The sequence below is a fragment of the Petaurus breviceps genome, unplaced genomic scaffold (assembly GCF_028583685.1).
Source record: "Petaurus breviceps papuanus isolate PSGF00001 unplaced genomic scaffold, PetGlider_PUasm1.0 188, whole genome shotgun sequence".
In the NCBI taxonomy this organism is placed as follows: domain Eukaryota; kingdom Metazoa; phylum Chordata; class Mammalia; order Diprotodontia; family Petauridae; genus Petaurus; species Petaurus breviceps.
Genome location: NW_027185804.1, coordinates 40,063,530 through 40,078,849, shown reverse-complemented (window position 1 = coordinate 40,078,849; position 15,320 = coordinate 40,063,530). Strand labels below are relative to the sequence as shown.

The window sequence follows — 15,320 nt, the reverse complement described above, 5'->3', positions numbered from 1 at the left end:
TATATATATATATATATATATATATATATATATATATATATATATATGTATGTATGTATTTAACATTTGTTTTTAAAACTTTGATTTCCAAGGGAAAATATGGTCATTAAATGGAATAGTAAACTTTCAAGGATTCTTGAGGAAAAACCAGAGATGAACAGAAAATTTGACATTCAATTACAAGAAGCAAGAGAAGCATGAGAAGGTAAACAGGAAAAATTATAAGGAAATCATCAAAGTTGAACTACTTACATTCCTATACATCAAAAAATGATCATTGTTGGGGTGGCCAGGTGGCTCAGTGAGTAAGAGCACCGGCTCCAGTGTCGGGATGACCTGGGGATCAAATCTCGCTCAGATACTTAGCACCACACCCAGAAATAACTGGCCGTGTAACCTTGAGCAAGTTACTTAATCCCGATTGCTTAAAAAAAAATTATCATTGTAACTTATGAAGCATTCCTCAGTATGAGAATAGTTGAAGGAAATAGAAATGTATTGGGGGTGGGATAGGAGGGATGGAAATGTAGTCAGTCTTTTACAATATATCCACTATGGAAATGTTTTGCCTAGCTACACATGTACAGCCCATATTGGAATGCTTATCTTCCCAGTAAGGGTGAGTGAAGAGGGAGGAAGGGAATGAATCTGGAATTCAAAGATTTAAAATCAAATGTCTAAATACATATATATGTATATACTATTATTAATATTAATTTACCTGTAAATGGAAAATAAGTTATACAGGCACTGGGGCATAGAGATCCACCATGCCCTACTGGAAAGTCAGAGGGGGTATGGGGGAAGATAAGGGAGAGAGCAGATTGGAGGAGGGGATATCCAGTGTTACCGATATTTTGGGGTGGTGTGTAGGGGAAAAATGGGAAAGAATGCTGCGAACTTGATAAAGTAAAAAAAAAAAAAAAGCTTTTATTTCCAGTTACTTTCCCTTCTTCCCTCCTCACCTGCCCCCAGTAGGAGGACAAGCAATTCAATACAAGTTGTACATGGGTAGTTATGCCAAATAATTCCATAGTAATCATATTGTGAAAGACTAATTATATCCCCCTCCATCCTATGCCCCCATTTATTCTATTTTCTCCTTTCACCCTGTCCCTTTTCAAAAGTGTTTACTCCTAACTAGCCTCCCCCCACAATTTGCCCTTCCTTCTACCATCCCCCCTCTCATTCCTCTCCCCCCTACTTTGCTGTACTATAAGGTACCCAATTGAGTGTGTGTATTATTCTCTCTTTAAGGGAAATTTAATGAGATTAAGGTTGACCCATTCCCTTTCACATTCCTGCTCTTAACTTCCATTGTGACAGTTTTCTCTTGCCTCTTTTAGTGAGATAATTTGCCCTATTATATCTCTCCCTTTTTCTTTTTCCCAGGGTATTCCTCTATCAAATTTTAATTTTATTTTTTTAGAAATCATCCCTTCATATTCAATTGATCTTGTGCCCTCTGTGTATACATGAACACACAAATACAATCACAAACACACACACATACCCCTCCTATACATACACACATATGTATTCCCTTCAACTCTCCTCAAATTAAGAAAAGTCTCATGAGTTGCAAGTACCATCTTTCCATGTAGGCATATAAATTGTTCAACTTTAATAAGTTCCTTATGATTAATTTTTCCTGTTTACTTTCTCATGCTTGTTTTGCTACTTGTATTTGAAAGCCAAATTTTCTGTTCAGCTATTTTTTATCAAGAATACTTGAAAAGTCCTCTATTTCATAGAATATCCATGTTTTCCCCTGAAGCATTATATTCTATTTTGATGGGTAGGTGATTTTTGGTTTTATTCCTAGCTCATTTGACTGCAAGAATATCATATTGCAAGCCCTGTATAGAGAAGCTTCTAGATCTTGTGTTATATTGATTGGGTTTCCACAATACTCAAATTGTTTCTTCCTGATTGCTTGCAGTAGTTTCTCCTTGACTTGGGAACTCTGGAACGTGGCTATAATATTCCTAAGTGTTTTCTTTATGGGATCATTTTTCAAGAGGTGATTAGTGAATTCTTTAATTTTTTTTTTAGTTTACATCATTAACTTCCACCAAATTTTGAGTTACAAATTTTCTCTCCAGTTTCCCCTACCCACTACCCCAAAACAGTGATCCCACTGAATATCCCCTCCCACAATTTGCTCTCTCCTATATCTTCTCCCATTCCCCCTCAACTTTCCAGTATGGCATGGTGGATCTCCATGCCCCAGTGCCTGTATATCTTACTTCCCAGTTATATGTAAAATAATAATAATAATAATAATAATAACTATATATTAAACATTTTATTTTAAACCTTTGAATTCCAGATTCCTTCCCTACCTCCCTTGTCACCCATCCTTAATTGGAAGATAAATAATTCAATATAAGTTGTACATGTGTAGGTATGCAAAACATTTCCATAGTGCTCCATAACCATCCTTAATTGAAAGATAAGCAATTCAATATAGGTTGTACCTGTGTATTTATGCAAAACATTTCCATAGTGCTCCATACCATCCGAACCCCCGTTTGTCTATCCTATACTTTGATCCTATCCCTTTTCAAAAGTGGGTGCTTCCAACTTCCCTGCTCCCCAGCCTTCTGTCCCTTCCATCATGTCCCCTCTCATCCCCTTACCCCCTACTCTCCTGTAGGTTTAGATAGCCTATTTAGTGTGTATGCCATTCTCCCCCTAAGCCAAATTAATTGAGAATAAGATTAACTCATTCCCTTTTGACTCCATGTTCCTCCCCTCCATTGTAACAGTTTTCCCTTGCCTCTTATATATGAGATACTTTGTCCCATTCTATCTTAAACCATAACCTCTCATTATATTGCTCTCTTATCTCTTTATTTCACCTTTTAAGTAGCATTCCTTCCAATTCAATTAGTCCTGTACTCTCTGTTTATGTATACCTGTACACACACACACACACATATATAGACACATATTCACATATGTATCCATATGCCCATATACACTCCCATATAGAAATATATTTATAGATACACTATATATATATATATATATATATATATATATATATATATATATGCACATTTCTATTCTTATACAGAGAAAAGTTTCATAAGTTACAATTATCATTTTTTCCATTTAGGAATGTAAGCAGTTCAACTTTGATAACTTCCTTATGGTTTCTTTTCCCTCTTTACTTTCTTATGCTTCTCTTGCTTCTTGTATCTGACTATCAATTTTTTCTATTCAACTCATTTTTTTTTCCTCAAAAATCCTTGAAAGTCCTCTATTCCATGGAATGACCATATTTTCCTCTACAAATGATACTCAGTTTTGCTGGGTAGGTGATTCTTGATTTTGATCCCAGATCCTTTGATCTCATGAATTTCATATTCCAAGTCCTTCAATCCCTCAGTGTAGAAGCTGCCAAATCCTGTGTTATCCTGATTGTGTTTCCACAGTAATCAAATTGTTTCTTCCTGGTTTTTGTAATATTCTCTCTTGGTTCTTGAAACTCTGGAACCTGGCTATAATATTCCTAAGATTTTTCTTTTTGGAATCTTTTCAGGAGGTGATTGGAGGATTCTTTCAATCTCTATTTTGCACTCTGGTTCAAAAATATCAGGGCAACTTTCCTTGAGAATTTCTTGGAGGATGATTTCTAGATTCTTTTTTTTGATCATTACTTTCTGGTAGTCCAGTGATTTTTAAATTATCTCTCCTGGATATATTTTTCAGGTTAGTGGTTTTTTCAAAGAGATATTTCACATTGCCTTCTATTTTTTCATTTGTATAAATCTGTTTAATAGTATCTTGACGTCTCATAAAGTCACTACCTTCCATTTGCTCCAGTCTAATTCTGATGGAATGATTCTCTTCAATGTGCTTTTGAGATTCTTTTTTCTATCTGGAAAATTCAGCTTTTTAATTCATTCTTCTCAATTATTAGCTTTTTGAGCCTCCTTTTCCATTTGAGTTAGTCTGTTTTTAAGGTGTTACTTTATTTAGTCAGGTGGTTGACTCATTTCATAATTTTCTTTCATCATTCTAAATTCTCTTCCCAAGTTTTGCTCCACTTCTCTTATTTGGTTTTAAAAATCTTTCTTAAGATCTTCTATAGCCTGTAAGCACTTTATTTTTCCTTGGAACCTTCTAGTGCAGGGATTTTGACTTTGTTGTCTTCCTCCTGATCCATGCCCTGATCCTCTTTATCCTCAAAAAGGGAATCCGGAGTCTGACATCTGTGCTTTCCTTGCTTTACTCAGTTGCTCATGTTGGCACTCAATTACTTCACTTTTGAGCATTTTGACACAGTAGAAATCTGCTACTAGAGGGGGGATCTTTGTCCCAATTAGCTGGGGTTTTCTCAACTGCTGGAGTTATTAATTGGGTGCCTTCTCTGAAGCCACCACCAGCACTGGCAAATGGGTTGTGTACCCCAGGACCCTAGACCACAATCCAGATATGTGTATGTTAAAGCAAGAGTGATTACCCCTCATAATGGTCTCTTGGTCCCCCTACAATCTGCAGACCAGGAGCTCTGAAGCAGCCAATACCTGGGACTGCACAGCCACAGTGCCTCAGCCACTTCTCCCTCCAGGGGGTAAAGGACTGACTTCACTCCTGAACTCCCAGTTCCTATGATCCACATTATACTGACCTCTCACTTTGTCCTTAGCCTCTATGTGTTGATAATTCTGGAAACTGCTGCAGCTTGTGGTGCTCTTAAGTCCCTCCAGCAGGTGACTGGTTGTGGACACACTGAGGTGCAGTTAGGCTTGGCTCCCAGAGGGCTGCACTGGCCAGTTCCTACTGGCTTACCAGCCTTTCCTGAGTTGGAGGTTAACTTCTCTGTATCATTTTGTGCGTTCTGTAGCTCCAAAGTTTTTTTTAGAGTCACCTTTGACATGAATTGGAGGAGGTGGAAGTGGGAGCCCTCCAGAAGTCCTTTTTGTACTCTGACATCTTGACTCTGCGCCCTCCCATCCCCGTGCCTCCTTGAATTCTGTCAATTGCTAGTTTGCACTCTGTGTCTAGAATGTTAGGGAAATTTTCTTGAGAATTTCTTGAAGGATGATTTGTAGTCTCTTTTTTGAGCATGGCTTTTAGGTAGTCCAATAATTTTAATATTTTCTCTCCAGGGTCTATTTTCCAGGTCAGTGGTTTTTCCAGCGAGATATTTCACATTGTCTTCTATTTTTTCATTTATAGTATCTTGATTTCTCATGAAGTCATTAGCTTACATTTGCTACAATATAATTTTGAAGGAATTAATTTCTTAAGTGAGTTTTTGAAATTCCTTTTCCATCTGGCCAATTCCATGTTTTTAAGGTGTTCTCCTCTTCATTCATTTTTTTCACCTCTACTGCCATGTGAGTAAGTCTATTTTTTAAGGCGTTATTTTCTTCAGTATTTTTTGGTCTCATTTAGCAGGCTGTTGGCTTGCTTTTCATGATTTTCTTGCATCATTCACATTTATCTTCCCAATTTTTCTTCCTTTTCTCTTACTTGATTTTCAAAATCCTTCTTTAGTTCCTCCATGGAGGAATTGTCATCAGTTCATATTTTTCTTGTAGGCTTTTGATGCAGGAGTTTTGATTTTGTTGTTTCCTTCATTTTCCATGTTTTTGTCCCCCCAAAAAGAATACTTGGTTTGATTGTGCTTCCTCTGTTTGCTTATCTTGCCAGCCAATTACTTGACTTTTTTGCTCTTTGCCATGGTAGAACACTGCTTCCAAGGTGGAGAGAGTTGTGTCCAAATTTCTGGGGTTTTTACAGCTGTTGTCAGAGCTATGAGGAGGATGCCCACTCTACAGTCACCACAAACTCTGTCATTCTAGCGTTCCTGAACCCAGGACTACCACCCAAGACTGTGATCCCAATCCAAGCAGGTGAAAGCAAGAGTGATTACCCTCTGAATGATCCCTTTGTCCCCCTGTGTTCTGCAGGTGAGGAGCTCCGAACGCAGCCACATAGCAGTAGCTGTAGCTGCTACCACCTCTGTCAACCCTGGGTCAGGGGCTGGACTGAACTCTTCTCTCCCACAGTTCCAACTGAGTTGTCCAATCACCTTTCAATTCATCTTTGGTTTTTATGGGTTGAAATGTCTGGAAAACACCACAGTTGCCAGTGTTTCATGCTGCCTAATTATGCCTTAGACAGTCTGGGCCAGGAGTACTGGCCAGCACAGCTCAGGTAGGACTGCCCTCAGTTCCCAGCCCTGTGTGAGAAACATTTCTTTTCTGCTGCCTTTAGCAGGCATCTGTTTCTCTCTGTGACTTTGCGGACTCTGTAGCTCTAAAATTTGTTTAGAGTCATTTTTTACAGGTGTTTCTGATGGTTGTAGCTCAAGCTCAAGAAAGTTCCTGCTTTTACTCTGCTATCCTGGCTCAACCCCTAGTTAGTTCCTTCTGCTGAATGAAATAACAAACCATTCTAGTATCTTTGCTAAGAAAATTCCAGTCAGGAGCCAAGATGGAAGAGTAGAACCACAAACTTGGTGTGAGTTCCCACTCCAATCATCTCGAGTACATGTAAAAAAAAAATGACTCTAAACAAAGCTTACAGCTACAGAACCCACAAAGTGACAGAGAGAAACAAGTCTCCCACTGAAGGCAGCCTCTCAGGCTGACAGGAAGGGTCTAAAACACCAAGCTGGGAGCCAAATGCAGTTATTCTTACCCCAGAGCAGTCCTGATCACCAGTGGGCAGAGAAGATTTATGGATGGTGAATCATCGGGAGCTGTGGTGGTTTCCAGTCTTCTCAACTCATAAAAGGCAAACACAAAGTCAAAGGTCAGTGTGGAACTCTGTTGGAACAGGGGGACAGAAAAAACATAGGCTTGCCCTTGTCTCCAGGGCAAGAGGTGGCAGAGGCATGGTGGCTACCACTGCTTCTGCCTCATGGCTGCTTCTGGAGCAACTGGAATGTAGATTATAGGGAGACCAAGCAAACATTCAGAGGACAAACACTCTTGCTTTATCATTCCTGGATCTGGATTGCAGTCTTGGGTCGTGGTCCTGGGGCCTGTGGCCATTGTCCCAGAGCTTGTGAGGGCTATAGAGAGGGTGCAACCTAATAGCTCTGCCAGCTGTGAAAAAGTCAACGATGTGAGATAAAGCTCACTCTATTCTGGACGGAGTGTTCTACCATGGCAAAGAGTCCAAAAGTCATGGAATTGGCTGGCAATATGAGCCAGAAGAGGTAGCACAAATATACCACAGAATCCTTTTCAATGTGAGGAAGAAAATGAATGCAGAAAACCTGCATCAAATGCTTCCAAAAAATATGAATTGGTTACAGCTCATAGAGGAGCTCAAGAATGATTTTGAAAATCAAGTAAGAGAAGTGGAGGAAAAACTGGGAAGAAAAATGAGAATGATGGAAGAAAATCATGAAAGGTGTGTCAACAGCCTGCTAAAGGAGACCACAAAAACCTGAAGAAAATAATACCAAAAAATTCTCCTATGAGGAGAAGAATGCCTTAAAAAGCAGAATTTACCAAAAGGAAAAGGAATTTCAAAAACTCACTCAAGAGAATAACGCCTTCCAAATTAGATCAGAACAATTGGAAGCTAATGACTTTATGAGAAATCAAGATACTATTAAAAGTTCCAACCAAATGAAAAAATAGAAGGCAATGTGAAATATCTCATTGGGAAAACCACTGATTTGGAAAATATATCCAGGAGAGATCATTTAAAAATTATTGGAGAAACTAAAAGCTGTGATAGGAAAGGAGCCTAGACAACATCTTTCAAGAAATTATCTAGCAAAATTACCCTGATATTCTAGAACATGATGGAAAAATAGCAATTGAAAGAATTCACCAATCAACTCTTTAAAAAGATACCAAAATGAAAATGCCTATTAATATTATAGACAAATCCCAGAGTTCCCAGGTCAAGGGGAAAATACTGCAAGCAGTCAAAATGAAACAATTTGAACATTGTGGAAACACAATTAGGATAACACAAGACCTAGCAGCTTCTACATTAAGGCATTAAAGGTCTTGGCATGTGATATTCCAGAGTTCAGTGGAGCTAGGACTAAAACAAAGAATCACCTACCTAGCAAAAATGAGTATAATATTTCAGAGAAAACATGATCATTCAATGATATATAGAATTTTTAAGCATACTTGATGAAAAAAAAAACAGAGATGAACACAAATCCTGACTTTCAACAACAAGAAATAAGAGAAGCATGAGAAGGTAAGCAGAAAAAAGAAATCATAAGGAACTTATTAAAGTTGAACTATTTACATTCTTGCATGGAAAAACAATAATTGCAAATTTTAAGACTTTTATCACTATGAAGATAGTTGAAGGATATATATATATATATATATATATGTATTTATAGGAGGGTGTATGTTTGTGTGTGTATATATATATATATACATATATATACACATGAGTGTGTACAGGTATACATAGACAGAGGGCACAGGATGAGTTGAATATGAACAGATGATATCTAAAAATAAAATTAAGAGGTGAGAGAGGAATTTATTGGGAGAAGGAGAAAGAGAGAGATAGGTCAGTGTAAATTATTGCATATAAAAGAGGCAAGAGAGAACTGTTAAAATGGAGGGGAAGAGCAGGAAGGTGAAAGGGAATGGGACAACATTACACTCATTGAATTTGGCTTAAGGTGAGAATAGCATACAGACTCAATTGTGTATCTTACCCTACAGGAAAGTAGGGGAGGTGAGGGGATAAGAGTGAGGCATAGTAGAAGGGAGGGCAGATTGGCAGAGAGGGAAGTCAGAAGCAAATACTTTTGAAAAGGGATAGGATCAAAGGAGAAAATAGAATAATTGGGGGGGAGGATGGAGGGAAATACTGTTTGTCTTTCACAACAAAACTTCTATGGAGATATTTTGAGTAACTACACTTGTACAACCTATACTGAATTGCTCATCTTCCCAGTGGGGGTGGGTGAGGAGGAAAGAAGGGAAAAAATCTGGAACTAAAAATTTTAAAAACAAATGTTAATGTTTTTAAACGCAACTGGGAAATAAGAAACATAGGCAGTGGGGTATAGAAATACATCTTGCCCTACTAGAAATTGTAGGGGGGAATGGGGCCAGATATAACAGATAATAGATTGGGGGAAGGGGTAATCAGTAGCCTGGCTATTTTGATGTGGGGGGAAGGGGAAAAAACGGGGAGAAAAAAATTTAACTCAGAATCTGGTGGAAATTAATAATGAAAAGAAAAAAATAAGGAAATAAATTGGAAAAGAAAAAAGAAAATTCCAAATTGGGATAAAAAGAGACAGACACAACTGGAATGATTTATCCAAGTCTTTCTTAGTCTCAGTTATCTTGCAAATTAATGACATTTTCTTTATAATTTTGTTAATTCTAGCATTCATCTGATTCACATGTTATTTTCCATGTTTGTTTGCTATTTTCCTGTGTCTGCATCTTCTTTCATTTTCACTTTTGTTTGTTTTCTGGGGGATATTTGCCTTTTTGGTGGGAGAAGGCAGGGCATTTGGGTTTAAGTGACTTGCCCACTATCACGCAGCTGGTTAGTGTTAAGTGTCTGAGGTCATATTTGAACTCAAGTCCTCCTGATTCCAGGGCCAATGCTCTATTAAATCTGCCACTTAGCTGCCCCATGCCTTCATTTTCTTTTAGAAAATCTAGGATATAAATACTATAATCCAAGTATTATTGCTCCAAATTCATTGATGGTGTGAAGTTTGTTGTCAACTTTATTGCAGCTATCCTCCCTCCCACTCCACACCCTCAAAATTAAACAAATTTATTTAAAACATACTGCAATGACAGTGGACATGGTTTCTCCAAGTTTATACAAGAAGAAAAATGTAGTGTGGAAAATTCTGTTATTTCCTTCTGAGTTTGAAGGATTTCATTTGATGGGATTGATGGCAATCTATGACTTTAATCCAAGGAGTCTTGTAAACTGTGCTGGAATATATGGCATCAAAAGGAGAAAGAGGAAGATATGAAGGAGGGAAAGAAAAAGGAAAATGAAGAAGGGGAGAAAGGGGACTGAGGATATGGCTTCTCTCCCAAATCTCAGATTAATATGCCTCTACCACATCCACAGTTACACAAAGGTTGCAAAAATAAACCACCACTCAGATCTCTTAAAAGTGTCATAGTAGGGGTCAAGTAGGTGATGCAGTTAGTAAAGCACCAGCCCAGGAGTCAGGAGGACCTGAGTTCAAATCCTTCCTGAGACACTTAAAACTTACTAGCCATGTGTCCTTGGGCAAGTCACTTAACCCCAATTGGCCTACTTCCCTCCCCCTCCAAAAATGAAAAAATAAAGTGTAACAGTAAATATCATTGCTCCTCTTAATCTCATTCTTTCCTCCCTCATCCTGTATTAATTTTTTTTATTTTGTCATTGAACTTTGGGTAGAGTGACTCACTCAGTGATTTACATATCAGTGGTTTCTTAGACATTGTAAAACATTCCTTCTTATGATTTAATTCATACAGTTTGAGAGATGAGCCTGACTTGGCTTGTCTTATATTTCTTTGTTCTCCTTATTTAGGCATTCATTCTGTTTTTTGAATGCCTATAATTTCTTACTGACTACTAATTGACTATGTAAAATGCATCTGACAAATGGAAGAAAAGAAATGTTTAGTATTATTTTTTCTCCTAGCTTTCTAAAAAAATATTTAAGAGTTTTTGACAACCAGCACCTTATTTACATCAAATATTAGTTATTTTCCCTAAAATGATATCTATTGTCATATTAAAAACAAAGGTTGAGAATTTCCTTTTCTAGACCAACTTTATTTATGTTAAGAGCTACCTGATAAGTCCTAAAAAAATGATCTTCATGATTAAGAAGTCCATTGAAATGGACTTTTAAGATAGTATCAGATAGTTCGAAGTTATGTTGCATTTTTAACTTTTAGATATAAAAATATTTTAGTAGCATGGTAAAGTCTACTGGATAGATATTTCATTTTGGAATAATACTCCTGATTTGGGTTAAATTAAATGAACTTGTTTATTCATTTCAATGTGTAGAAAAAAGCCAAATGGTAGAATTAAAATTGTATCTCCAATATGCTAATGAAATTTCCATTCAAAAACATCGACAATGCAGTACTTTTATTGATTTGCCATATTTGGTTTATTTTCAGGTGAATTAGAATTCTTCTAGAGAGCCATCCTCTATATACATGGAAAATCAGAACAATGTCACAGAATTTGTTCTCTTGGGATTGTTTAAGAAGCCAGAGGTTAAAATGATATGTTTTGTAATCTTCTTGCTCTTCTATTTTGCCATCTTCTTTGGGAACATTATTATCTTCATCACTATCATAGGCAGTCATTTAATCCAACAACCTATGTACTATTTTCTCTGTCATTTATCCTACATGGATCTTGCCTATACATCCACTGTGGTTCCCAGTCTACTCAGGGACTTAATTGCCAAGCAAAATTCCATCTCCTATAATAACTGTATGACTCAGCTCTTTACTGCTCATTTTCTTTCAGGTGTTGAGATGTTCATTTTGGTGTCTATGGCCTTTGATCGTTATGTTGCCATTTGTAAACCTTTGCATTACATGATAATTGTGAATAGACAGAGATGTAACATGATGCTTGTGATGGCCTGGTTAGTTGCCTTTTGTCATGCCATTGCTCAGATGATCATGGTCATTAGATTACCTTTCTGTGGCTCTAATGAAGTGGATCACTATGTATGTGATGTAAAAGCCCTCTTAAAACTTGTCTGCACTGACACACGTATTCCAAATATCTTAGTTATTGCTAATACTGGGATGGTTGTTTTGGCCACTTTCCTGGTTTTGGTGGTATCCTATATCATCATATTATATAACCTTAGGAACCATTCATCAGCCGCTCGGCATAAAGCCCTCTCCACCTGTGCTTCCCATGTCATGGTGGTGATTCTGTTCTTTGTACCGTGTATTGCCACCTATATCCCACCTCCCAGTGCCAGCCAAAATGATAAAGAATTCTCCATGTTTTACACAGTCATTGCACCCATGATGAACCCTCTCATCTATACACTGAGAAATACAGAGATGAAGAATGCTATGCAGAAGGTATGGGCAGCAAAAATATTTGTCATATTCAAATAAAACAGAATTTTAATTTGATTTTTCATTTAAAGCCAATAGAAGCAATGATAATATGCTATTTTTACCATTTTCAAAGGAAAAATTATTTTTTTCTTTTTTATTTTGTTTATTTGTAACATTAAGAACATTTTTAATTTCAAAATTATCTTCTCCATCACACCCCCTCCTTTTCCCATTGAAAAGTCAATAAATATATCAATTATACATGTCAAATCATGCAAAACTTTTTTTTCCATATTAGCCATTTCACAAAGAAAGCAAGAATCATAAAGAAAATGAAAAGATCAGTTTTTACTGAGAATAGGGATGAAAATTTTTAAGCCCAAAATGAAGGACAGAAAGCAGGAATCTTAGTTGATCTATCTTTATATCTGGATTGGTGTCCAGGACAGTATTTTTACACAATTCTAACTTGATAATAATTCCCCCAGTTATATGGAATGGAAAGAATCAAATAAAAGGACAATCTTTTATAATGTTTTTACCTTGTAAAAATATTATTCCATGTCTAGATGTTTGAGAGTGAAAAAATAGTAACTCAGACTAAGGGATTATTAAAAGGGCCATCCACAGACTGATTGTAATCAGTTTTATCTTATTTTTGTTTCGCTACTGTTCTTATTTACAATTTTCTTATACTTTACTGCCCTTCACACACTACACTGGCATACTGATTTATTCCTATTAATTACACTCCTTATCTTAAATCCATGTATTTGTATTGCCAGTTTTCAAAGCCTTTATTGTTCCCTCTTTTCATGTCTACCTCCTCCTGTTTCTGGCTTCTTCTGATACTAAGCTCAAATGTGATCTTCTGGAGAAGGCCTTTCTTTCCTGGCTCCCAGTTGGCTACATTGGATATCTCCTCACTGAGATTCATTTCTCTGGATTCTATGTTTAATAGATTTATATACCCTATATTTATAATAATTTTTACTTTGTATAATTGCTTAGAATTTTATCATTACTTACTTGACAGTAGGAAGAATTTTTGGGCATTTTTCATTTCTTTTTATTCTTTGTTTTTATCACTCTGAATGGTTCTACCAAGTGCTTAATGCTTTCTTATTGATTGACTGCCTGTCTGCCCTTTAAGGGAAACTGCATAGCAAGATGGAAAGTGCACTGGATGTGGTGAATTAAGGAAGAAAGTAGGAGACAGAAAAGAGAGACAGACCTAGAGAGAGAGAGAGAGAGAGAGAAAGAGAGAGAGAGAGAGAGAGAGAGAGAGAGAGAGAGAGAGAGAGAGAAATTAAGTACTATTAAGTACTATCTATTAAGTACTTACTATAGGCCAGACACTGTATGAACTCTAAATGAGTTCACATTCTAATCGATTTAATACAATTCCTATAGAGAGCGGGGAGTGGTTGTTGCTGATGAGCAAGCCTGTTTAAGAGGTGCTAGACCTGGGAAGGGATTTTCAAATTGTTCTGTAACATTTCAAACCTGAAAAACTTCTGCCGAAGGAGTTCATCTCCCTAGTTCTTAGTTTCTTTAAAACATATGGGAATGGTACAAGCTTTAAATCTTCAGAAATCAAATATATCACCAACCTGTCAACCTGTGCTTCTATGACTGTACTCACAAGTGCTATAACTTTTCCAAATCAAATTATTTCTCCTTAACTAGCACTTTCTTAAAACTGTGCTCTTAGTCCCTTTGAGAATGTGTGCTCTCTGATGAATGAGACATTATATTTTATTTGTATTACCAACCTTTAGCATAAGCCTTGGTATATTGTAAGAACATAGTATTTTTTAACCAATTCATTCATTATTGAAAACAGCTCACATTTCCCCTTCTAAATGTTCAGAATTTTATATATACATAGATACACACAGATATATATCACAAAATAAGACAGTTTTGAAATGCAAAATACTCTGTTCATAATCTTCTGCTGTGTAATAATTAAAGATATAGTTTTTAAAGTGTGATTTATTAAGGACTTATATGCAAGTACAGTGTGAGCTTTCAATCAGAGGCATAAAATATACTGAAGATTGTTCCTATTGAGCTTTCAGATCAATGGAGCTAATATGACAGATTCATATATTCATAACCCTATGTATAGAAAACTTATACTTTTCTTTTTCTGTTTAATGTCAGAGGGCAGAAAGAGGAATAATGCATGGATGTCACTGTGAGATGATTTAGGTTTTATGTGGAGAATAAATCCCACATGGAATGGATGTTCCCAAGGGTTGGGGAATCTCTCACCCCTGCCATTTCTTTCTTTTTAATTTTGAAAAACATGGATTTTCCATATAATATATTATACTTACATAATGGGTTTATTGTTATTTCAGGTAAATTAATACATTTTTAAATATAATTACTTTAAGTGTCTAAAAGTAAATATTGGTCAACCTAACTTACATTAATGAAATCCCTTTAGGGTCCTAAATATTTTTATTTATTTATTTTTGAAGTTGAAAGGAGTATGAAGACTAAAAAAGGTTGAGAAGTATGATATTAACTGAAAAAGAACTACTTTGCAGAATGTGATAATGCAATAAAAATGGAGATATAACTTGCTTTGATAAAACTAGAGTAATTGAGCTAATTTTACATCTAGAAATCAAGGATACCTCTAAGGAGAAGGGAGTTATTTGAAGGAGAAGTATATTTTTCCTAGATGAAAATAATTAGGGAATACATTTCAAAAGTTGAGATTGATGTCAATGAATGATGGAAGATGAGAAAGATACAGTGACCATGTGACCTACCCACTTTGGCTAGAACATGTCACAGAAAATCTTGTGATTTCAAGTTAGAAAGCTAAGAGTGGTAGCAGATTGAGTAAGGTCTTAAGTGAAAAATGACTTTTATGTTCTCAGTAAGCTGTGTGGAGCAACAGAAGGGTTTTGAGAAGAGGAATGATGTAGGGATTCTGTAATAGCATCCACATCTCACTTTCAGTTAAGTATTAGATCTCTCAGTGAAAGATGACCCTACAGTCAAGGTATTCTCTAAGTCAACACTACTTAAATGATAATTTATAAGCATCCACTGTTGTATTCAAATGCAATAAAACTAGTAAAAAGCAAAGTTATTTGCTAGTATGAAAGAGACATTTTTTTAAATTGTGGAACAGTCTCCAATAAATATACATCAAATCAGTGGTAAGAGTGAGGATGATTTAAAATACACTGGTTGAACAGCACAGGCAACTCATACCTCCAGCCTTATTGGGAGTCATTCTAACAAAATCACTAAATT

The 15,320-nt window shown here is 36.3% G+C and overlaps 1 protein-coding gene across 1 annotated transcript; it reads left to right on the top strand.

Moving 5' to 3' along the window:
• The first annotated feature begins 11,165 nt into the window (after positions 1 to 11,165).
• LOC138163509 (olfactory receptor 4P4-like) lies at positions 11,166 to 12,095 on the top strand. Its single transcript, XM_069090969.1, has one exon. It carries the CDS (start codon positions 11,166 to 11,168, stop codon positions 12,093 to 12,095), a length of 930 nt encoding a protein of 309 aa, XP_068947070.1.
• Positions 12,096 to 15,320: the final 3,225 nt, after the last annotated feature.

What these genes read in the sequence shown, in the direction of transcription:
- LOC138163509 (XM_069090969.1), top strand. Translation starts at nt 11,166, where the DNA reads ATGGAAAATCAGAACAATGTCACAGAATTTGTTCTCTTGGGATTGTTT.